At 42.2% G+C, this 23,276-nt stretch overlaps 1 protein-coding gene across 5 annotated transcripts in view; it reads left to right on the forward strand.

The window, feature by feature from the left end:
• The window catches only part of vps8 (VPS8 subunit of CORVET complex), a 734,009-nt gene that overhangs the window by 317,141 nt on the left and 393,592 nt on the right, over positions 1–23,276 (forward strand). For all 5 annotated transcript variants that reach the window (XM_041200655.1, XM_041200658.1, XM_041200657.1 and 2 more), the window contains one exon: positions 17,721–17,801. In XM_041200655.1, coding sequence (XP_041056589.1) covers positions 17,721–17,801 — 81 coding nt within the window. The remainder of the gene's footprint in view (positions 1–17,720; positions 17,802–23,276) is intronic.

Here is a 23,276-nt window from a genome sequence, read left to right on the forward strand (position 1 = left end):
AGAACTGACATTGTTACTCCACTGAAACTGGCAGCAACTTCCAGAGTGTGATGATGTGCCACTGCAGAAATTGCTGTCAGTCATTCTCCGCTTCTCCCATGCTGGGTGTAGCTGAGGGTCCTCTTCCACCACCCCGTCCGAAAATGCAATCGATGAAAATTGTTATACTGGCCAGAGCCCCCACCCTTATGACACTGTTAGTTCTGTTGTAAAAACCTTTTGAAAAAGTTACATCTATTGAATGAGGTGTAGCTCGATTTTTAACTGCGTGCTAACTTCAAAATTACTTATAACCACCCTCTCTGGCCTTGAAAAGCTGATTTAATATTTGTGGGTGCCAGGTTTCTCCATTTTGATTAAAAAAAAACCATTTAAAAAAAATTGTGTATCTTTATTTTAGCTTCTGTTTTAACCCAGTTATTTATTAATTAATTTATTTATTGTTTATTTCACTACATGAAATTGCAAGTTGGAAGCAAAGAGATTGGGTGCTTTTAGTTTCCTGGTTTGCTGTCTGTGAGAATGCTTCAATGTGAATGGTTATGTACGCTGCTGGCTGATATCACTGCTGCTGTATGTCTAGAGATCCTTCTTGCCTTGGTGCCAGAATTAAACTACAGCAAGAAAGGGGAAGTTTGTGCCACAGAGACCCCCAGATATTTTTGGGCACTTTTTTACAAGGTCTGTGGTGAGGGAAAAATCCAGCCTATCATTGCAATCTTCAACCTAAAGTCTAAAATCGTGTTTGAATGTGAATTGTAGAAATCCATATACAGTTGTCTGCAAATTGCACTTGTATCACATCTGTAATGTAGACTAGGTCTTAAGTGCTTCACAGAGATTTGAAACCGGAAGTTGACACAAAGGAGGAGGGATTAGGAGGGTTGATCAATGCCTTTGATAAAGGTGGAGGAGGAGGAAAGAGTAAAAGGGGCAAGAGATGCAAAGAGATCAGAAAAACAGAAGAACCTTAAAAAAATCTTGTTTCAACAGCAACTCCAGTTCAGTTACTGGCAATTTGGCTTTGTAACAGGAAACAAAGGGTAATGGTCGATGGATGCCCTTGCGAATGGAAAGTTGTCTCAAGTGGTGTTCCACAGGGTTCGGTGTTGGGACCCTTGCTGTTTGTGTTATATATTAACGATCTGGACGTGAACGTGGGGGGCACGATTGGGAAATTTGCAGATGACACAAAGATTGGCCGAGTAGTGGATAGTGTAGAGGAGAGCCATAATCTCCAAAACGATATAGATGGACTGGTGGAGTGGGCGGTAAAGTGGCAGATGGATTTTAACATAGAGAAGTGTGAGGTCAAACAGTTACAGAGATTACACAATAAATGGGAATATACTAAGAGGGGTAGATGAAGTGAAAGATCTTTGCGTACAAGTACACAGGTCCCTGAAAGCAACAGTTCAAGTAGACAAGGTTGTAAAGAAGGCATATGGAATGCCCTCCTTCATTGGCAGAGGTATAGAATATAAAAGTAAGGATATAATGTTGGAATTGTATAAAACACTGCTGAGGCCATAACTGGAGTACTGTGTGCAGTTCTGGTCACCACATTACAGGAAGGGTGTAATAGCTCTGGAGAGAGTTGAGAGGAGGATTACAAGAATGTTGCCAGGGTTAGAAAAGTGTAGCTATGAGGAGAGATTGGATAGGTTGGGGTTATTTTCCTTAGAACAAAGAGGGCTGAGAGGTGACTTGATTGAGGTGTACACAATTATGAGGGGAATAGATAGAGTGGAGAGGATAAAATTGTTTCCCTTGTTGGAGAATTCTAGAACCGGGGACATAGATTCAAGATAAGTGGCAGAAGGTGTAGGAGGGCCATGAGGAAGAACTTTTTTACACAGAGGGTAGTGGGTGTCTGGAATTTGCTGCCCAAGTTGGTGGTGGAGGCAGAAACTCTAAACTCTTTTAAAAAGTAACTGGGTCTGCACCTAAAATGCTGTAAGCTGCAGGGCTATGGGCCGCGTGCAGGAAGGTGGGATTAGAAAGGGCAGCTGAGTGTCCTCTGACTGGCGTGGACAAGATGGGCCGAATGGCCTCCTTCTGTGCTGTAACTTTTCTATGGTTCTAAGACTTGAATATCCAACAGGCATGGGATCGTTTTATGTTTCTCATCATATATTTTTATGCCAAAGCTATATTTTATGAATTGACTGTCCCAAACCTCTGTGCGCGCACACAGACAAACAGGGGAGACTGAGGCCTGTTCTCATCTTGCTTTGGTTGAGTGCCTCTCTCTCTCCCTCTCTCACGTGTTAATGCTGACCCTCCTGAGAGTTACGCTGTCAAAAATAATTAACTTTGAGCTAAGATTTGGGTAAAGGGAATGAGTGGAGAGGAAGGTCCATTTAAGTTAGTGTTTCCTGGAGCAGTTGGAATGGCCAGTTTGAGAACAAAACATTTCACTCGGCTTGTTGCACAGATGTGGTTGTCATGCGGCAGCTTTCCTTTGCCAGTTTGTCTTTCTGACAACAGTAATTTATCTGAGACAGAAAGACTGAAGACCAATTGGAAGGAAGAGGGATGGTGAAATAAACCTGCTGTCGTGGAAGTTGACAGCGAAAAGGTCAGTGAGGAAAAGATGTGGGGGCGAGATGCAGGAGATGTCAGAAAAGCTGCAGATGGATGCTACCTTGAGTTGAATAGCTGTAATGACTATCACTGAATTTTAAAGCTTCCAAAAATATCAACTGTACATTGTTGTGAACACACTCTGCAATAGTTTTACTTTTACTACGTTGTTATGTTGCAAGAAAACTTTTAGGCTGCTTTTCTGTTTGTTGAACTTTTTTAAAATTGTTTTTACAACTCATTATTGTTAGCTAGATGCTGCTGGCTGGAATTGTAAAGATACTGTACTGAACCATTACTGGGAGACTTCAACTCAAATTGTCAGTTGGGAGGTTTGTCAGGTGGGTGAAGAAATTATTTCAGCAAGCGGCACAGACTATTTCCATCTGATCAGTCAGTCTCCAGCTCACTGATCAAGAGGCAGAACAGGGGGACCCGACAGCTCTTCTGAAACACTGAGCCACAAGGTGACACTTCAGCGTGGGAGAGGGAGGGAGTGAGGATGGGGGTCGGGGGGCAGACCTGGGCACAGGGGCCGGGGGCAGAGCTGGGCACAGGGCCAGGGACAGAGCTGGGCACGGGGACTGGGGGAAGAGCTAGGCACGGGGACTGGGGGCAGAGCTGGGCTCAGGGGCTGGGGGCAGGGGGCAGGACAACATGTACTTGTGGGGCCAGGAGAGGTGCCCATGTTCCTCCTGACCCCCTAAAAATCAGTAAGAGGGCTTTTAAAGTATTCGGGGAGAAACCTTTGAGGATCCAGACCTCTCTTTAATTACACAATTACTGTCGTCATTTTTGAAATGGTCGTTCTTATTCCTTATGTCTCCCTGGTAGTTGTGGTAGGTGTAGAACTGAACACCTGTCGGAGATCAAAGCTACAGTAAAGCAGAAATCTCTAGGCATGAACTTTCCATTGATTTTTCTCACCCCCCCTCCCCCCATTGGATGACAGATGTTCTAAACTGTCTTTGCTTAATTTTCTCTTTAAGAAAAAAGAGTGGTTCTAACCTACAGTTAACTCTAATCTGACATTCTGCATTTTACATATCCTCTACTTTGATATGAATTAAACTCAACTTGTTTTATATGACTGACTTTTTGTTTAAAGGCATGCTTGCTGCTTGCATAATGGGTATCTTATAAACAGTTGTTTATTGCCTTAACAGAGGTAATGTGAATCACAGGTTCCTAACTATTAACCCTCCCACCAGTGGCATTCTGATCCGTAAAACCTAGGAGAGTGTTGTCTCCAATCAAGAGATTTCTTGACTGAGCACCACTCTTCCAACGCCCCTGATAAGAACATAGGAGTAGGCCATTCGGCCCTTCGAGCCTGCGCCACCATTCTATAAGATCACAGCTGAACATCTACCTCAGATTTGTTTCTCCGCACTATCTCCAAATCCTTTGGTATCTTTAACACTTAGAAACCTATCGATCTCTGTCTTGAGCATACACAATGTCTGAGCCTCCACAGCCTCTGGGGTAGAGAATTCCAAAGATTCACCACCCTCGGAGTGGAACATAGGAGCGGGAGTAGCCCTTTCAGCCCCCCGAGCCTGCTCTGCCATTCAGTACGATGTTAGGATATAGAAATAGCTTAAGTAAGTTATATTGGTATTTGTAAGTGTTAGAAATGAGTTTTAACTTTAAAGTTTAAGTTTGATTTGCATTTCTGTGTCTGTGTTAAGAAAGGTCAAATGGAGTTTTAGTTTCACTTTAAAATGGTGCTTACGTTTCTAATGAGGTTGTTTATGACTGTTGTAGCTATGTTAAACAAACAAGGGAAGAAGAATTGAACTATTACCTAGTCAGAGAGGCAGGTCCCTCCTGTAGACACACACGTAGAAAAAGAGAAACAGAGGTTTTGATTTAGAGGCCATTAAGTTCAGTTAGTTCTAAAAGTTGCTGCCAGGAGAGACTGTAAAAGGAGACAGATAGTCAGTCCCAAGCTAAAGAAAATACCCCAAAATCCAAGCGAGTGGAAGAGGAGAAAATCCAAAGCGGACCATCTAGTCAGAGGAAGGACAGGAACCTGAGAAGGTCCTGTTAAGTGAAGTTAAGAGTGAGGAGCAGAGAGAAAGGCTCCAAGCTTCAGATTTAAAGAGACAAGCTGCAGAAAGCAGATTTAAAGCGAGAACAGTTTGCAAGAGGCAAGAAAGTTCAAAGGGATGGCTGAAGGTCTGTAACTCTTTGCTTTGAAACAGTGGTACTGTTGATGGCTGAGTCGGTGAGAGTGTGTGTGGAAGACAGTTTGAATGCATGCGGTGACCCAGGGAAGAGGAATAGCGAAAGGAGAGTTCAAAACCTTGGAGATAAACCCTTGCAGAAGGCATCTGAGAGAAAGCGTTGGTTTGGGAGAAGATTCCAGGGCGAGTTCTTGGAGAGTGGAGATTGGAAACCCTTGTATGAAAGACGGAATTTAGTGAGACTGGTGACTCATGGTTTTGGGGGCATGGGGGGGGAGGGGCAGTTGAGGAGAGATCCATGGCACCTAGTTGAGATGGCATCTGTCACCTGGGGCAGAATTTTATGGCCCCGTTTCAGGGGGGACAGGGCCGTAGAATGCAGCGAGACATTCTAAACCCCAAGAATGTAAATTCCCATTGCTGTAAAATCCTGCCCCTGGTTTCAGAGTGTGGTGTGTCTGACCACAGGGTGCCGTAGGTTTACATGGACTATGTACTTACTGTGAACATTAGAGTATAGATAGCTTTTTTAGCTTCTCTTATTCATATAAATCTGTATATATCTGAAAAGATATATTTGTGGGTGAAGGAGTATTGCAATATCGTTCATCTTGTTGAATAAATGTTTTATGCTTTTGTTAAAAGTTCATCAGCTGACTCCTGTGACTCTGTTCAGTAGCCGCTCTCCACATATCTACACAAACAAAATAAAAGTTAGGATCTATCAAGCTGGGTTCCACTCTGGGATCAGGATTGTCCAATGGTAACCTCAGCTGGGATCATAACAACGATCATGGCTGATCATCCACTTCAAATCCTTCTTCCCCACACTATCCCCATATCCTTTTATATCACTGGTATTTAGAGATCTGTCAATCTCGGCTTTAAACATACTCAATAACTGAGCTTCCACAGCCTCTGGGGTAGAGAATTCCAAAGGTTCACAACCCTCTGAGTGAAGAAATTTCTCCTCATCTCGGTCCTAAGAGGCTTCCCCCTTATTATGAAACTGTGTCCCCTGGTTCTAGGTTCCCCAGCCAGGGGAAACATCTTACCTGTGTATACCCTGTCTATTTAAGTATTTTGTAGGTTTCAATGAGATCACCTCTCATTCTTCGAAACTCTAGAGAATACAGGCCCAGTTTCCCCAATCTGTCTTCATAAGACTGTCCCGCCACCTTGGGACAAGTCTGGTGAACCTCCCTCTAAGGCAATAATATCCTTCCCTAAGGTAAGGGGACCAAAACTGCACACAGTATTCCAGGTGTGGTCTAACCAAGATTCTATACAATTGAAGCAAGACTTTGCTACTCCTGTACTCACTCCTCTTGTGATAAAGGCTAACATTCCATTAACCTTCCTAATCGCCTGCTGCACTGGCCTGTTAGCTTTCAGTCACTTATTGATGAGGACACCCAGGTCCCTTTGTACATCTACACTTTCTAATCTCTTACTGTTTAAAAAATACTCTGCACATCTGTTCCTTCTACCAAACTAGACAGCCCCATCTTTTTCCACATTGTATTCCATCTGCCATGTTCTTGCCCACTCACTAAGTCTGCCCAAATTCTCTTGAAGCTGCTTTACATCTTCCTCACAACACATTCCTGCCTAGCTCTGTATCATCCATGAACTTGGAAATATTACATTTGGTCCCTACACCCAAATCATTGATATATATTGTGAACAGCTGGGGCCCAAGTACTGATCTTTGCAGTACCCCACTAGTCACAGACTGCCAACGCGAGAATGACCTGTTTATTCCTACTCTCTGTTTTCTGCCTGTAGCCAATCCTCAATCCATTGCCAGTATATTGCCTTCTATCCCATGTGCTTTTATTTTGCTAATCAACCTCCTGTGGGGGACTTTATCAGAAACCTTCTGAAAATCCAAGTATACTATGTCCATTGACTCTCCTTTATCAATTCTGTTAGTAACATCCTTAAAAAAACTCCAACAGGTTCGTCACATGATTTCCCATTTGCCAATCCATGCTGACTGTGCCCAATCAGATCACGGTTATCGAAGTGTCCGTTTATCACATCCTTTATAATAGGTTCTAGAATTTTCCCCACTACTGATGTAAGGCTAACAGGTTTGTAGTTCCCTGTTTTCTCTCTCTCTCTCCCTTCTTAAATAGTGGGGTGACCTTTGCTACCTTCCAATCTTCAGGAGCCGTTCCAGAATCTATAGGATTTTGGGAAATGATCACCAATGCTAATTCTACAGCCACCTCTTTAGACACTCTGGAATGTGAAATATCAGGTCCCAGGAATTTAACCTTCAATCCTGTTAATTTCTTCAATACAACCTCCTTACTTTTACTAATTTCCTTCAATTCCTCATTTTCCTTAGTCCCTTGGACCTCTAACCCAGGGTGCTTTCCAGTATCTTCCTCAGTGAAGACAGACACAATGTGGCCTCTCTGAGGAATTGAAGGAAATTAGTATAAGTAAGAAGGTTGTATTGGAGAAATTATTGGCACTGAAAGTTGTCAAGTTCTCTATCCCCCCCATTATGAATTCTCCTGACTCTGCCTGTGACAGATACACATTTGTCTTAGCCAAACGTTCCCTTTTCACAGACCTGTAGAAGCTTTTACAGTTTATTTTTATGTTTTTTTGCTAGTTTACATTCACATTCTATTCTCCCTTTCTTTATCCCTTTCATAGTCTTCCTTTGCTGCATTCTAAAATCCCCCCCAATCGTCAGGTTTACTATATTTCTGGTAACTTTCTAGGCCTTTTCTTTTATTCTAATACAATCCTTAACTCCCGTCGTTAGCCACAGTTGACTGAATTTTCTTTTTGGGTTTTTGTGCCTTGAAAGAATGTATAATTGCTGCAAGCTATGTAATAATTCTTTAAAGACTATCCATTGCTATTGTACCATCCTATCTTTTAATGTATTTACCCAGCTCACTTCAGCCAATTTGCCTGTCATGCCTTCATAATTTCCTTTGTTCAAATTTAATACCTTGGCTTCAGATTGAACTATCTCACTTTCAAACAGAATGTAAAATTTTGTCATGTTGTAGTCACTCATCCCTAAAGGTTGATTTATAACAAGATTATTAATTAGCCCTTTCTCGTTGTATAATACTAGATCTAAAACGGCCTGTTCTCTAGTCGGTTCCTCAACGTACTGCTCTAGAAAACCATCCCTAACACACTCCAGAAACTCAGCTTCCACAGCATTAGTACTCGTTAGATTTACCCAGTCTATATACAGATTGAAGTCCCTTATGATTACCGTATTTCCCACGCTACATGCTTCTCTCATCTCCTGATTAATACCATGTCCCACACCCACCATTACTATTTGTTGGCCTATAAACAACTCCTACCAATGTTTGCTGCCCCTTGCTGTTCCTTAGTTCCACCCAAACAGATTCCACATTCTGTTCTTCCATTCTGAGATCCTCCCTTACTAATCTCTTCCTTTATTATCAGCGCAACTCCGCCTCCTTTTCCTTTTTGACTGTCCTTCCTGAATGTTGAACATCTGTGAATATTCAGTTCCCAGACCTGGTCACCCTGTAGCCAAGTTTCCATAATGGCAATTAGATCACACCCATTCACGCCTACTTGTGCCCTTAAATCATTTACCATGTTGCGAATGCTGCGTGCATTCAGGCAGTGTTATGACACAGCTGATGGTAAAGGCTGAGTTTTAAATCCCAGAGGGAAACTTGAAACAACTGTCATAACCTATATTTTCAATTGGTATGTTTGAGATGCAGTTCTGAATTCAGAAATAAAAACCACCAAGCCTCAAGAGGCTTTTTATATAAAACTAAATTAAACATTTATTAATTTAACAACAAATTAATCACAAACACATATCTACAAATTACTACCATAATAACTTTTTAAACAAATCCCCAAATTAATCTCTCACAGGTAAACCTTCACCAAGGCAACAATAACCCATAGACTTTAAACATTCACCAGGCAAAGCACATTTGACCTTACGAATTCAAAATGTGGTTCCTTTTCAGACACAGTTGTAGGCTTACAGGCTGGTTAGATCTTAAATGCCTCTGACTCTCTCACAAACTCTTTTCTGTTTATATCCAGCTTCCTCTTTGAATGTAAATTTTCCATCGTATTATTGGGCTTTTAAAATTTTATCTCCCCTAACAATAATCCTTTCATCCCACCAATGTTATTAGTAATATAAACACATTGCTTGACGTCTCCCAGCAAGGTGCAAAATTTTACCCATTCTTTTGAATGGTTTATTCAACAAATGCAAACTTACACTTTATCCCCTCCTCCTTATGTTTATCTAATTAACATCTCAAACTACTGTACATCAAAGCACCCAGACTAGCTGGTTTTAATCCAATTAAGATACACACAGTCAAACACACAGACACAGACACCACTCCATTTCCATTTTAAAAATAATTTCCATAACATTATAGGCATTAATATCTCTTCATGACAGTAGCGTGTCCTTAACTTTAATTTTTTTACATGATTCTGAATTCGGGGTCTAGTTGATTTTCCTTCATTGCTTTTGCCTTCTAACTTTAATTGCTTCTTTTCAACTTCCAGTTACTAGTTCTACTTCCTCCCAACCTGAGCTACCCAGCAGGTTCCTGTTCCCCTGACAAACTAATTAAAACCCTCCCCAAAAGCACTAGTAACTCTCCCTGCGAGGATATTCGTTCCGGTCCAGTTAAGGTGTAACCCGTCCATCTTGCACAGATCCTAACCTGCAGTGTGACCACCTCCCTAGACATGTCGTTTTCTGCCTCGCAGATTCACTATAGTTGAAGAAATTACTAATCCTAACCTGTTATTCTGAGACTGTGTCCCCTGGTTCTAGACCCCCCCAACTAAGGGAAACACCCTTCCTGTATCGACCCTGTCGAGCCCTGTAAGAATTTTGTACGTTTAAACTAGATCACCTCTCATTCTTCTAAACTCCAGTGAATACAGACCCAGTCTATTTAACCTTTTCTCATAGGACAATCCCTCCATCCCAGGGGTCAGTCTGGTGACCCTCTGCTGCACTCTCTCTGTGGCCAGTATATGCTTCCTTTGGCAAGGAAGCCAAAGCTGTACGCAATACTCCAGGTGCAATCTCACCAAGACTATACAATTGCAGCAAGAGTTCATTACTCTTGTACTCAAATCCCATTACAGTGAAGGCCAACATACCAATTGCCTCTCTAAGTGCCGGCTGCACCTGCAAGCTAGGCTTCAGTGACTTATGAACGAGAGCACATGGATCCTTGTGGATATTAACACTTCCCATGCTATGAAAGTACCTGAACGGCAGCTGTGGTTTCTCGAATTAAATCTACCCTTTATTGCGGCTGGCCAGCTTCCAAATTGTATTGGAGATAATCTTCTGTAAGCCTTATTATGTTAAAAAATCCAGTTATAATCATTTTACATCCTATTTTCTGTTGCTGAAAGGACAAAATAAACATAGGCTTAAGCCCTGACAGTTCTCCCTGTCTCTTGCTGTAAATAAATTGGTGGATGATTGGTAGATCCAACAGAGAAATGGCATAATAGACCATTGGGACCTTTTCTTCTGAACTTCTCCTGAAGTTATAGAGGGATAGGAACGTGAGGAGGTCACTGAGACCCTCGCTCGCACTCTACTTTTCAATGAGATCATGGCTGATCTGTAGCCTAACTCTTTATACCTCCCTTTGCCCCAACATTGGTTAACAAAAATCTTAGATATTAGATTTTAAACTAACAATTGGCCTTGCACCAATTGACATTTGGGGATAAGAGTTCAGACTCCCTCCACCCTTTATGTGAAGAATTGTTTCCTAATCTCACTCCTGAAGACCCCTGGATCTAATTTTTCAGGCTCTGTTCCCTAGTCCTAGATTCCCCAACCAGTGGAAATGGTTTCTCTCTCTTCACCCTGTCAGCCCCCCTTTAATACCTTGAAAACTTTGATAAAATCGCCTCTTAATCTTCTAAATCCCAGGGAATACAATACTAGTGTGTGTAATCGCTCCTCATAATTTAACCCTCGGAGTCCAGGTATCATTCTGGTAAATCCACACTGTACTTCCTAAATCATGGTGCCTGGAAGTGCTCCCAGTACTCAAGATATGGTCTATCCAGGACTTTATATAGCTGAAGTATGGAGTGTGGGAGCTTTTGGCAATCCATGACAAAGTTTAAGCAGCTAGAGGAATTCCGGATCAGGATTATTGATGTGGAAGGTGAACTGCAGACACTGTGCAGCATAAGGGAGGGAGCGAAATACCTGGACACTTTGTTCCAGAAGACAGTCACACCTCTTAGAATAGGAAACAAAAAAGAATTACCTGGAAAAACTCAGCAGGTCTGGCAGCATCGGTGAAGAAGAAACGACTTGACGTTTCGAGACCTCTTGACCCTTCTGTCGAAGGGTCATGAGGACTCAAAACGTCAACTCTTTTCTTCTCTGCTGATGCTCCCAGACCTGCTGAGCTTTTCCAGGTAATTCTTTTTTGTTTTGGATTTCCAGCATCTGCAGTTTTTTGTTTTTACCTCTTAGAATAGGGTTGTCCGTTTTGGTCAGCGGTGAGGGACAGGGGAATGTGACTGTGAGTGAGACAAGTAAAGGGACCAAGTAAACAGTAGTGGAGGAGCCTCATACGCTGCAGTTGTCAAACAGCTTTGAGGTACTCGCAACCTGTGTGGATCACAGAGAAGTCTGCCAGGTGGGTGAGCAGGTTGGCCATTGCACCATGGTACAGGAAGCTGTTCAAGCAGATGGAGCAAACAGGAACTCCGTGGTAGTAAGGGTCAGTATAGTGAGGGGGATTGACACTGTCCTCTGTGACAAATAGCGAGAGTCCAGAAGGCTGTCTTGCCTGCCTGGTGCCAGGGCTCGGGACATCTGCTCATGCCTGGAGAGGAACTTGGACCGGGCAAGGGAGGATCCAGTTGGCATGGCCCATGTAGGTACCAACGACATAGGTGGGACAAGGAAAGAGGTTCTGCATAGCCAGTCTGAGGAGCTATGCTGCGACTGGTGTTCTTGCGAGCTGCATAACTAGGGAAGTGGAGAGGGTTTTAAACTAAATACTGGAGGCAAGGGATCAAATTTGGGAAGATGTGGTAAGTCAAAGAGCAGGATCTTCCAGCCGGGGATCGGGGATGGGGCCCACTTGCTGATGCGGGATGATGTCAGGTGGAACGTCGCCCCGCGTCATTTCCATTTTCAGGTCAGGTGGAGGCACAGCCGAGTCAGCTGTGCACCCGCCGACCTGTCAACGGCCCATTGAGGCCATTGGAAAACTAATTGATGTAATTAATGGACCTGCCCGTCCAACCTCAGGGTCGGCGGGCAGACCGGGAGCTCTGGCAGGCTTCAGAAAAAGCATGAAACCTCACCCACCGGCGGGATGAGATTTCATGAGGGTATTTAAATTTTTATTAAAGGTTTCAATAAAAGCTGTGGACATGTCCCAACTCATGTGACAGTGTCACATGAGGGGATGTGCCAGGGAACTCTTTTAAAATCAGTCGTGTAACAAATTTTAATTCCGAGCCGATTTCCCTGAGGCAGCACTTAGCCTTGGGGAGATCAGTGCGCTCTTTTGTGCGCGTGCGTGAAAGAGCGCACTCCCGGCTGAGGGATTCCCACCCCCACCCACACACAGGGAGTGCACAGTACTTCCCACCGGACGTCACACTGGGCGGGCCTTTATGGGCTGGGCTCCCATTATTTCTTCTTTGCTACCCAGTCCTACTGTGTGGTTACTGTTAGGAGGTCTGTACACCACTCCCACAAGTTCATTCCTCATCTCAACCCAAACCACTTCTGTATCCTAGTTTCCTGAACTTAGGTCATCCCTCTCTGTTGTGCTGATATCATTAATTATCAAAGTCACCTCTCAACCCTTTCAGAGCTTCCTGTCCTTCCTAAACATTACATAGCCTTCAACATTCAGGGTCCAATCTCTGTCATCCCGCAGCCATGTCTCCGTAAGGGCTATGTAAAATGGCGGCACGCCCACTCCCACACTCCCCACCCCCAACGGGGCGACAAATTTTCCCAAAGTGTAGAGGCAAGGCAAGAGAGGAAGGTATTATTGTGGGAAATGATGAACAGATCGAGGAGCAGCAAGTACAAATTTAAGTAAATCAGCAGATAAGGCTCGAGGTTACAAAAGTAATAAAAGGATAAAACGTAAGGCTCTGTAACTGAATGCATGTAGCATTCGAAACAAAACAAATTAATTGATAATGAAAATTGAGATAAACAAGTACAATCTAATAGCCCTTACGGAGACATGGCTGCAGGATGACAGAGATTAGACCCTGAATGTTGAAGGCTATGTAATGTTTAGGAAGGACAGGAAACTCTGAAAAGATGGAGGGGTGACTCTGATAAGCAATGATGTTAGTACAACAGAGAGGGATGACCTAAGTTCAGGAAACAAGGATCCAGGAGTGGTTTGGGTTGAGATAGGGAATGATACAGACCAGAAGTCACTTGTGGGAGTGGTGTACAGACCTCCTAACAGTAATCACACAGTAGGATAGGGTATCAAAGAAGACAGAGTGGGAGCATCTCAGAAAGGCACAGCGATTATCATGGGGGGTTTTAATCTACATATAGGCTGGAGTGATCAGATGGACAAAGGTAGCCTAGATGAGGAATTCATATAATGTTTTTGGGATAGTTTCTTAGAACAGCATATTCTGGTATCAACAAGACAGCGAGCTATACTAGACCTGGTATAGACCAATGAGATAGGATTCATTAATGATCTCATAGTGAAGGCACCCCTAGGTAGCAGTGATCATAATATGATTGAATTTTACATTCAGTTTGAGGGAGAGAAGAGTGCGTTTAAGACTGATACTTTAAACTTAAATAAGGGCAATTATGAGGGCATGAAAACAGATCTAGTGAAAGTGAGCTAGCAGTTTAGGTTGAGGGTTAGGTCAGTAGAGATGCAGTGGTGAACATTTGATGGAATATTTCAGAATACACAGAATAGTCCATTCCAACGAAAGAAACATTCCAAGGAGAGGACCCATCTGTGGTTAACTAAAAAAGTTAAAGATATCATCAAACTTAAAGAGAAAGTGTATACTTGTGCAAAGATAGGTGGCAGGTTAAAAGATTGGACAGCATATTTTTAAAAAAAGGAATGACCTAAACGATTAATAAGGAGAGAAAAATTAGAGTATGAGAGAAAGCTAGCTAGGAATATGAAGACAGAGGAAGAGTTTCTATAGATACTTAAAAAAAGAAAAGAGTTAACAAAGTGAGCGTATAAAAAGTGAGTCTGGGGGATTAATAATGGAAAATAAGGCGATGGTACATGAATTGAACCGGCATTTTGCATTGGTCTTCACTATAGAGGATACAGGTAACATCCCAGAAATAGCTGTAAATCAAGAACTGGAAGGGCGGGAGGAATTCAAGAAAATTGCAATCACCAGGGAAGTGGTACTTAGCAAACCCTTGGAACTGCGAGTTGACAAGGCCCTGGGCCCTGATGGATTTCATCCTAGGGTCTTAAAAGAAGTGGTTAGTGAGATCGTTGATAAGTTGGTTTAATTTTCCAAAATTCCCTTGATTCAGGGGAGGTTCTATTAGATTGGAAAATGGCGAATGTAACTCCTTTAATCAAAAAAGGGAGGGAGACAGAAAACAGGAAACTACAGGCCGGTTAGATTAACATCTGTCAGAGGGAAAATGTTCGAAGCTGTTATTAAAGATGTTATAAAGGGCACTTAGATAAATTCAAGCTAATCAAGCAGAGTCAACATGGTTTAATGAAAGGGAAATCTAGATTAACCAATTTATTGCTGTTCTTTGAAGAAGAAACATGTGCTGTGGTTAAAGGGGAGCCAGTGGATGTACTGTACTTAGATTTCCAGAAGGTGCCGCGTCAAAGGTTATTGCAGAAATTAAAAGCTCATGGTGTAGGGGGTAACATATTGGCATGGGTAGAAGATTGGCCAACTCACAGGAAACAGAGTTAGCAGAATTGGGTCATTTTCTGATTGACAGGGTGTAACAAGTGGTGTGTCACAGTGAACAGCGCTGGGACCTCAACTGTTTACAATTTATATAAATGACTTGGATGAAGGGTTGGATGGGATGGTTGCTAAATTTGCAGATGACACAAAGATAGGCAGGAAAGTACATTGTGAAGAGGACATGAGGAGGCTACAAAGTGACATAGATAGGTTAGGTAAGTGAAAAAGATCTGGCAATTGGAGTATGATGTGGGAAAATGTGAAATTGTCCATTTTGGAAACACTAAAAGAGAAGGATATTATTTAAATGGTGAGAGATTGCAGAACTCTGAGGTGCAGAGGGACCTGGTTGTTCTAGTGCATGAATCACAAAAGGTTAGTATGAAAGGAACAGCAAATAATTTGGAAAGCTAATAGAATATTATCATTTATTGTGAGGGGAATTGAATACAAAAGTAGGGAGGTTATGCTTCAGTTGTACAGGGCACTGGTAAGACCACATCTGGAGTATTGTGTACAGTATTGGTCTCCTTAATTAGGGAAGGATATAAATGTATTAGGAGCTCAGAGAAGGTTTACCAGACTAATACCTGGAATGGGTGGGGTGTCTTATGTAGAAAGGTTGGACAGGTTAGGCTTGTATCTGCTGGAGTTTAGAAGAGTGAGAGGTGACTTGATTGAAACATATAAGATCCTGAGGGGTTTTGACAGGGTGGATGTGGGGAGGATGTTTCCTCTTGTGGGAGAATCTAGAACTAGAGGTCATGTTTAAAAATCAGGAGTTGCCTATTTCAGACAGAGATGAGGAGAAGTCTTTTCTCTCAGAGGGTTGAGAGTCTTTGGAACTCTCTTCCTCAAAAGGTGGTGGAAGCAGAGTTTTTGAATATTTTTCAGGCAGAGCTAGATAGATTCTTGATTAACAAGGGGGTGAAAGGTTATCGGGGGTAGGCGGGAATGTGGGGTTCAGGTTAAAATCAGGTCAGCCATGATCTTATTGAATGGTGGAGCAGGCTCGAGGGGCCTGTTTGTATGACTTCTACCCCCTCGTATTCTAGTCATCTAGATGTAAAGGCCAGCTATCAGCCTTTCTGATCCTGAGAATTAAGTTTAAAAGATTGAACTTTTTCATTTTTGGAAAGACTTAATTTCAAATCAACTTGTGGGTCTTTTTTTAATGTTGAAGGTAGATGTTCAATATCTGTGAATACTGGGAAGTAGAATTAGTTAGAGACACCTACAGAACTATTTCTGAATCCTAATATTGAATCATTAACTGCACCATACACAGACTGTTGCATCATGCACCCCTTTCAGATCCTCCACGGTTACCCCTCCAGAAAATAGATTCCCTCTGTCCATCCCTTTGCAAGTTAATAGAGCTGACCCAAAGTCATGAATCCTCCATTACTGTCACAGTACAGGTGCTGAAAGCGCTGATAACAGAACCTTTCTGTGCTGTGGCAGATAATCATTTCTTAACTTCCCAAACCTGTTATTATTTTCATTTCAGAAAAATTGTCTGTAAAACTCAAATGTGATCTTTTATTTCCCAAAAGCTGTTCCTTTTTCGCTATTATTTAAAACATCCCTAAAACCTCTCTCCTGTTGGTCACCTGTTCTAGTATCTCCTCTTGTGCTTCGAAGCATCATATCTTATCTGATCGTGCCGCTCTGAAGTGCCTTGGGACGTTGTGCTATGTCAGAGGCGCTATATAAATGCAAGTTGTTGTTGTTACAAGTGTGTTTGTGTTAACATTAGCTAAAGTAAGATGAGGGAAAACCATTCAGAAATGAATACTGTGAGGCTGACAGCTCTCACTGTTCCTGTTTCCTTGGCCATTGGAATGCTGATTCTAATGGAAGTGTTGAGGATACTGTGGATCACTGCAGCATGGTGGAGCACTGATTCAGTGTCAAAGAGCAGCAAGGTATAAGTTTGATCCTATGCTGCACTGAGTTCCTGATCTTAGCCATACTGTTAAGGTAGTTGGGAATTCTTAATACCAGGTGATACTCCACTTCCCCCATGCAGCTAGTTTATGCACTCAAATGCAGAGGCCTCTGAGCAGGTTGGCTGTAGACTCTGGTAACATTAAGTCCTGGGTGAGGTGGAGCATTTTCCAATTTAGTATTGGCACAGAAAAAGCTCTGCAACCAAGCCCCTGCACTTCCCCTGCTCACTTACGACTGAATGTGGAGCCCATCTCAACTGCAAACCCAATATCCATCCATCCATCACTGAAACGATATGTTTCTGCTTCTTCAATGTTGTCCTCACTTCAGTCTCACTGCTGCTGGACAGGTCACCTATACTTCATCAGCTCCCAGCTCAATTCCTGCAATGTTTTCCTTGCCAATTTTCTGAATCTCCCACCAATGTAAGATACAATTCAACCACATCACAAGTCTAATCTTCCACTAAATCCTGGTCCACTCTCGGCTCTATCCTCACCCACTTCTATCGGCTCTCTGACCCCCAACCATTAAATTCATTCTGTTTGACAAGTTTGCAAATACTGTCACAGACTTGTTCCACCCGATCACTGCAGTCTTTCCCAGTTTTATATCCCTCAAGCTTCACTTTCCTGACTGAAGTGCAGTGGATTCCCTCCCACTCTACCTTCAGCCGTCTTGCTGTCTCACTCAGAACTCTTTCTCTAAAGCCCTCTGCTTTGCCTCTTCTGTCAAATCTTCAGAAAACCTCTTCAAAACCTATCTCGGCGTTCGCCTCCTCAATTTTTTTCCCACCTCTGTGCAACACCTTGCCACAGTTACGAAGCTAAAGGCTCTATACAAATACAAGTGATTGTCAGAATTATGTGGCTCAGAAAGATAAAAATGAAGGATGAAAAATTTTTGCATTACACTTGAGGAGCTACATCTTCTAGAGATGTGAGAATTTAACTGAAGTTGATATTCTTCTGTTTATGAGCTGTTTACAATAACCCTTGCCTCATATCTGTTTATTTGCAGGATCCAATGTATGGAAAGGGAAAACTTGGAGAAATTCAAACGCTTATACTTGGCATGTTAGACACCTTCAATTACGAGCAAGTGAGTATTCAGGGAAACTATTCTAATAAACATCACCGACTGACCTGCAGGACCCCCACTTCCCCATCCCGACCCTTGCCCAAAACAAATGTTTATTTTCAAATGTGTGGCACGTTCCGTGTCCTTTTTCAAGGGAGTAAAGATTGAAGAGTTATTTCCACTTTTGATCCCATTTGTCAGTATCCCAGAATTACAATGGTGACTACAATTCAAAAGCACTTCAAAAGTGCTGACTGTATTGGCTGCGAAACTCCTTGGGGCATTGTGAGGCCATGGAAGTTAATGTATAATTGCCAGTTCCTTCTTTAATGGACTCTCGGCTCCATCTGTTGATTTGGGTGAGGTACAGAACAGCAATCCAACTACATTGGAGGCTTCATCAAGGCTTCCCAGTACAGATATGAAATGGAAACTGCGGAAGAATTTGGCTGTAACCTCTTTAGTGGCAAAAATATTTGAGAGCATTGTACAGAATATAATCAGTTGTTAGCCAGAGAGCACAGAGGCCAGGACAGATGGTTGGCAGGGATTTACAAGGAGATTGTCAAGCCCACAACTATGCAGACATTCTTAGGAGCATAGGAACAGGAGAAGGCCATTGAGCCCCTTGAGCCTGCTCTGCCATTCAATATGGTCGTGGCTGATCGAACACTTCAATGCCTTTTACCCACGCTATCCCCATAACCTTTTACATTATTGTTAATCAAAAATCTATCAATCCCTACATTAAACACACTCAATAACTGAACTTCCACAGCCTCTGGGGTAGAGAATTCCAAAGAGTCACATCTATCTGAGTAAATAAATTTCTCCTCATCCCGGTCCTAAATTGTGCCCCCTGTTCTAGGTTCCCCAGCCAGGGGAAACATCTTACCTGTGTATACCCTGTCTATTCCTTTATGTATTTTGTAGGTTTCAATGAGATCACCTCTCATTCTTCGAAACTCTAGCGAATACAGGCCCAGTTTGCTTGATCTGTCTTCATAAGATAGTCCCGCCACCTTGGGAACAAGTCTGGTGAACCTCTCTCTAAGGCAATAATATCCTTCATAAGATAAGGGGTCCAAAACTGCACACAGTATTCCAGGTGTGGTCTAACCAAGTTTCTATACAATTGAAGCAAGACTTTGCTACTCCTGTACTCATTCCTCTTGTGATAAAGGCTAACATTCCATTAACCTTCCTAATCGCCTGCTGCACTGGCCTGTTAGCTTTCAGTCACTTATTGATGAGGACACCCAGGTCCCTTTGTACATCTACACTTTCTAATCTCTTACTGTTTAAAAAATACTCTGCACATCTGTTCCTCCTACCAAAATGGATAACCTCACATTTTTCCACAACAGCACATTCCATCTGCCATATTCTTGCCCACTCACTAAGTCTGTCCAAATCCTCCTGTAGCTGCTTTACATCTTCCTCACAACACATTCCTGCCTAGCTCTGTATCATCCATGAAATTGGAAATATTACATTTGGTCCCCACATCCAAACCATATATATTGTGAACAGCTGGAGTCCAGGTACTGATCCTTGTGGTACCCACTAGTCACTGTCTGCCAATGCGAGAATGACCCATTTATTCCTACCTTCTGTTTTCTGCCTGTTAACCAATCCTTAATCCATGCCTGTATATTGCCTCCTATCCCATGTGCTTTTATTTTGCTAATCAACCTCCTGTCAGGGGCTTTATCAGAAGCCTTCTGGAAATCCAAGTATACTACGTCCATCGACTCTCCTTTATCAATTCTGTTAGTAACATCCTTAAAAAAAACTCCCAACAGGTTCGTCACATGATTTCCCATTTGCCAATCCATGCTGACTGTGCCCAATCAGATCACGGTTATCCGAGTGTCCATTAATCACATCCTTTATAATAGATTCTAGCATTTTCCCCACTACTGATATAAAGCTAACGAGTCTGTAGTTCCCTGTTTTCTCTCTTCCCTCCCTTCTTAAATAGCGGGGTGACCTTTGCTACCTTCCAATCTTCAGGAACCGTTCCAGAATCTATAGGATTTTGGGAAATGATCATCAATACATCCACTATCTCTATAGCAACCTCTTTCAACACTGAGATGCAGAATATCAGGTCTCAGTGACTTATCAACTTTCAATCCCATTAATTTCTCCCAATACAACCTTCTGACTTATACTAAATTCCTTCAACTCCTCATTCTCCCTAGTCCCTTGGATCTCTAAATCCGGGAGTTTCCTGTATCTTCCTCAGTGAAAGCAGACACAAAATAATCATGTAGCTTTCTTGTGGGTGTAACAGGATTGGCTGATGAAAGTACCTAAAATCTAGTTGGGTTTTAATATGGCATTCAAACTAGTTTCACATGTAAGGCTTAACAGAATGAATAAGATTTAGGGAATTAATGGCATACTGACCAATTGGATTAAAAATTAGAATAGAATCGAAAGGATAGTGTTGATGATAAAATGCTTTTGCTGACTATTAGTGAATAGTGAATCTTGACAGGCACCTGCTAGGAGTGCTACGGTATTTACACTATTTGCAAGTGATGTGTTGGAGGGCATTTTAAAAAGACATTTTGGCTTGGAGGTGTTATTTTGCTTTTAAGGACTTTACCCTCTCCCAATCCTTCCCTGTCCATAGCTGGGGTTGGAATTGTGGCCATAGAGTCTGGTTCAGATCCGTTGTCCATCACAGAGAGTGAGCTCCCAGCATTTTACAACCCAGGCACGTTAATGAAAGTTGGAGGCACCAAAACTCTACCAGCTTGTGTCGTTAACGTTCAAACGCACACAGACAAGGGGAGGAGATCAGACTGGATATCGGAGAAAATAAATAAACAAAAAAACAAAGCTGAGAAGCTTTTGCTAAAGGAAGTACAGTCGCCTGTTGACTTTGCAATATTCCTTGCATTAATTTAGGTTGAAGTGGCTAGTGCTTCAGGAAAGTCTCAGAGCTAAATCAAAAAATAGACCTTTTGCTGAAGCTTTAATTAAAACCTTGGATGCACCAGAGTGAAATGTTTGCTGACATCTACACCTTGTGCAAAAGTTAATTTAATTTCTCAATCTGCATTTGTTTGCGAATATCTATGGGCCTGTTTGCTTTCTGTTGCCCCACTTGGTCGTCAGTATCTGTTTGCAAATGTAAATTTCACATTTCATTATTAATGAGAAATTGTAACTCTGGCGTTCCACTTGCTCAAGTTGTGAATATTTGAGGTGATTAAGAGATATCTGTGCTGTATACCATATTCAGAAAAGTTTCTCTTAGTCTAAAATGTAAGTTATTTATTGAAAACTTAAGTTATGGAACAAGAGAAGGGGGTATAAGAAATGTAGCTTCAAATACTGACCTCATTATTCCCAGCCAGAGTGGAGACAATTGGATAATTGCTCCCCCAATCACATCTGAAGCCTGCAGTGTTGCAAATGACTGGGATTGATTTTATACACGTCATTTCTATGTACCTATCTCCCATTCTCAGCTTTTTGCTGGAGCAATCACCCTGCTTCTATTGGAAGAAGTTACTGCAGTTTTGGCCGAGGTTTCGATTTCGTCTAGTTCATGGAGAATCTTTTTAAGCAGGCTCTTAGACCATAAGACGGAGGAGCAGAAATTAGGCCATTCGGCCCATCGAGTCTGCTCCGCCGTTCAATCATGGCTGATAAGTTTCTCAACCCCATTCTCCCACCTTCTCCCCGTAACCTTTGATCCCCTTACCAATCAAGAACCTATCTATCTCAGTCTTAAATACACTCAGTGACCTGGCCTCCACAGCCTTCGGTGGCAATGAATTCCATAGATTCACCACTATCTGGCTAAAGTTTCTCCTCATCTCTGTTCTAAAAGGTCTTCCCTTTACTCTGAGGCTGTGCTCTTGGGTCCTAGTCTCTCCTACTAATGGAAACATCTTCCCCACGTCCACTCTATCCAGGTCTTTCAGTACTCTGTAAGTTTCAATCAGATCCCCCCTCATCCTTGTAAATCCATCGAGTATAGACCCAGAGTCCTCAAATGTTCCTCATATGTTAAGCCTTTCATTCCTGGGATTGTTCTCGTGAACCTCCTCTGGACCCTCTCCAGGGCCAGCACATCCTTCCTGAGATACGGGGCCCAAAATTGCTCACAATATTCTAAATGTGGTCTGACCAGAGCCTTATAAAGCCTCAGCAGCATATCCCTCTAACTTAAATTTAAAAAGATAGTTCTGAAAGGGATTAATGGTGAATTCCTGGTAAGAACCTTGGTCCAGAGAAATACCTGTGCGGCCTCAGGTTGTCGTAGGGAGAGAAACTTAAATAGAAAACCATTGAGGGGTTTTGAGTGGCAGTTTTAGCATCTTACAAAGTATCTCACAGAGCAAAGGACTTCTACTGCTGAGACACAGGCAGGAGAAGAATTGGAATTCTCCCAGGAACAGGTCTTTGCTGCTCTGGAGGAGATGATGGGAACAGTAAGAAGCCGACTAAACATTTTAAAGGGTACAGAAGCCCCTGGAATTCTGGATTGGTCAGGACTGCTATGACCGGAAGGAGAGGGGGATTTGTTGAGGTGTGCCTCGCTGTTGGTAATTGTATCTGGAAAACTCAGACAGAGTAGAACAGTTGTTGACCTGGAAGCTTTGATCTGGGGTGAGAAGTGGTGAACCTCTGCTGGAGAGCCAAGAGTAACTTTGAGACTGTCACGTTAATGCTACATATCGGCCAGTAGTGTGGCGCACAATAAAAGAGATTCATGAGGCACATTCTGGTTTTGTTAGTTAGTTAAAGTGAAACTTACTTTTTATTCAGTTTGTACCAGTTCCCTGTTAATGTTTGATCAACGTTGATTTTAGTTTGTTACAGTAAAAGTCTTAAAAACTGAAACCTGCTCCTTTGTTACTTTCATTAGTGTCGTGGGGATTGCTTTCTTTTAGAAAGGTTATAAGTCTCTTTGGGGATCGTAACACTCTGGAGACTGTTTGCTGTTGTGCACAGAATAAATAGATTTTGTCTACCCTAAAATGGATTGGCCACAACTTGCCTTTAACTCATTTGGCCGACTGGCTGATTGTTATCAGTAGACTCTGCAGAAATGTACATCAAAGAAACAAAAGCCTATAATTAAAATACCAAAATCCTGGCCTTGTATTAAATTTATTCAAATCTGGTTAGAGTTTGTGACCAAATTAGTTCCAATCAACAATTATTCTTCGTGCCTCTGGACAAGCACTACCACAACATTCAGCTACATGGAAAAGCAAAGAGGGACTAGTTAATGGTTCCTGTAACTTGATGTGTCATTGGTGGCAAGAATGTTTACTCACTCTGACATCCCAACATCTTGTGAGTTTTTTTAAAGGGGTGCTTAGTTTAATTTAGTTGTAGGTGTGTAATTACTAATTTTCAAATTAACCCTTTACAACTGCTTTAGATTCAAAAGAGACTCAACCAACAGGGGAAGGAACCAGGCATTGAAATAGCAAATAAAGTCAAAGTTTATTTTAGAAGGGT

Source organism: Carcharodon carcharias, chromosome 12 (genome assembly GCF_017639515.1).
Source record: "Carcharodon carcharias isolate sCarCar2 chromosome 12, sCarCar2.pri, whole genome shotgun sequence".
In the NCBI taxonomy this organism is placed as follows: Eukaryota; Metazoa; Chordata; class Chondrichthyes; order Lamniformes; family Lamnidae; genus Carcharodon; species Carcharodon carcharias.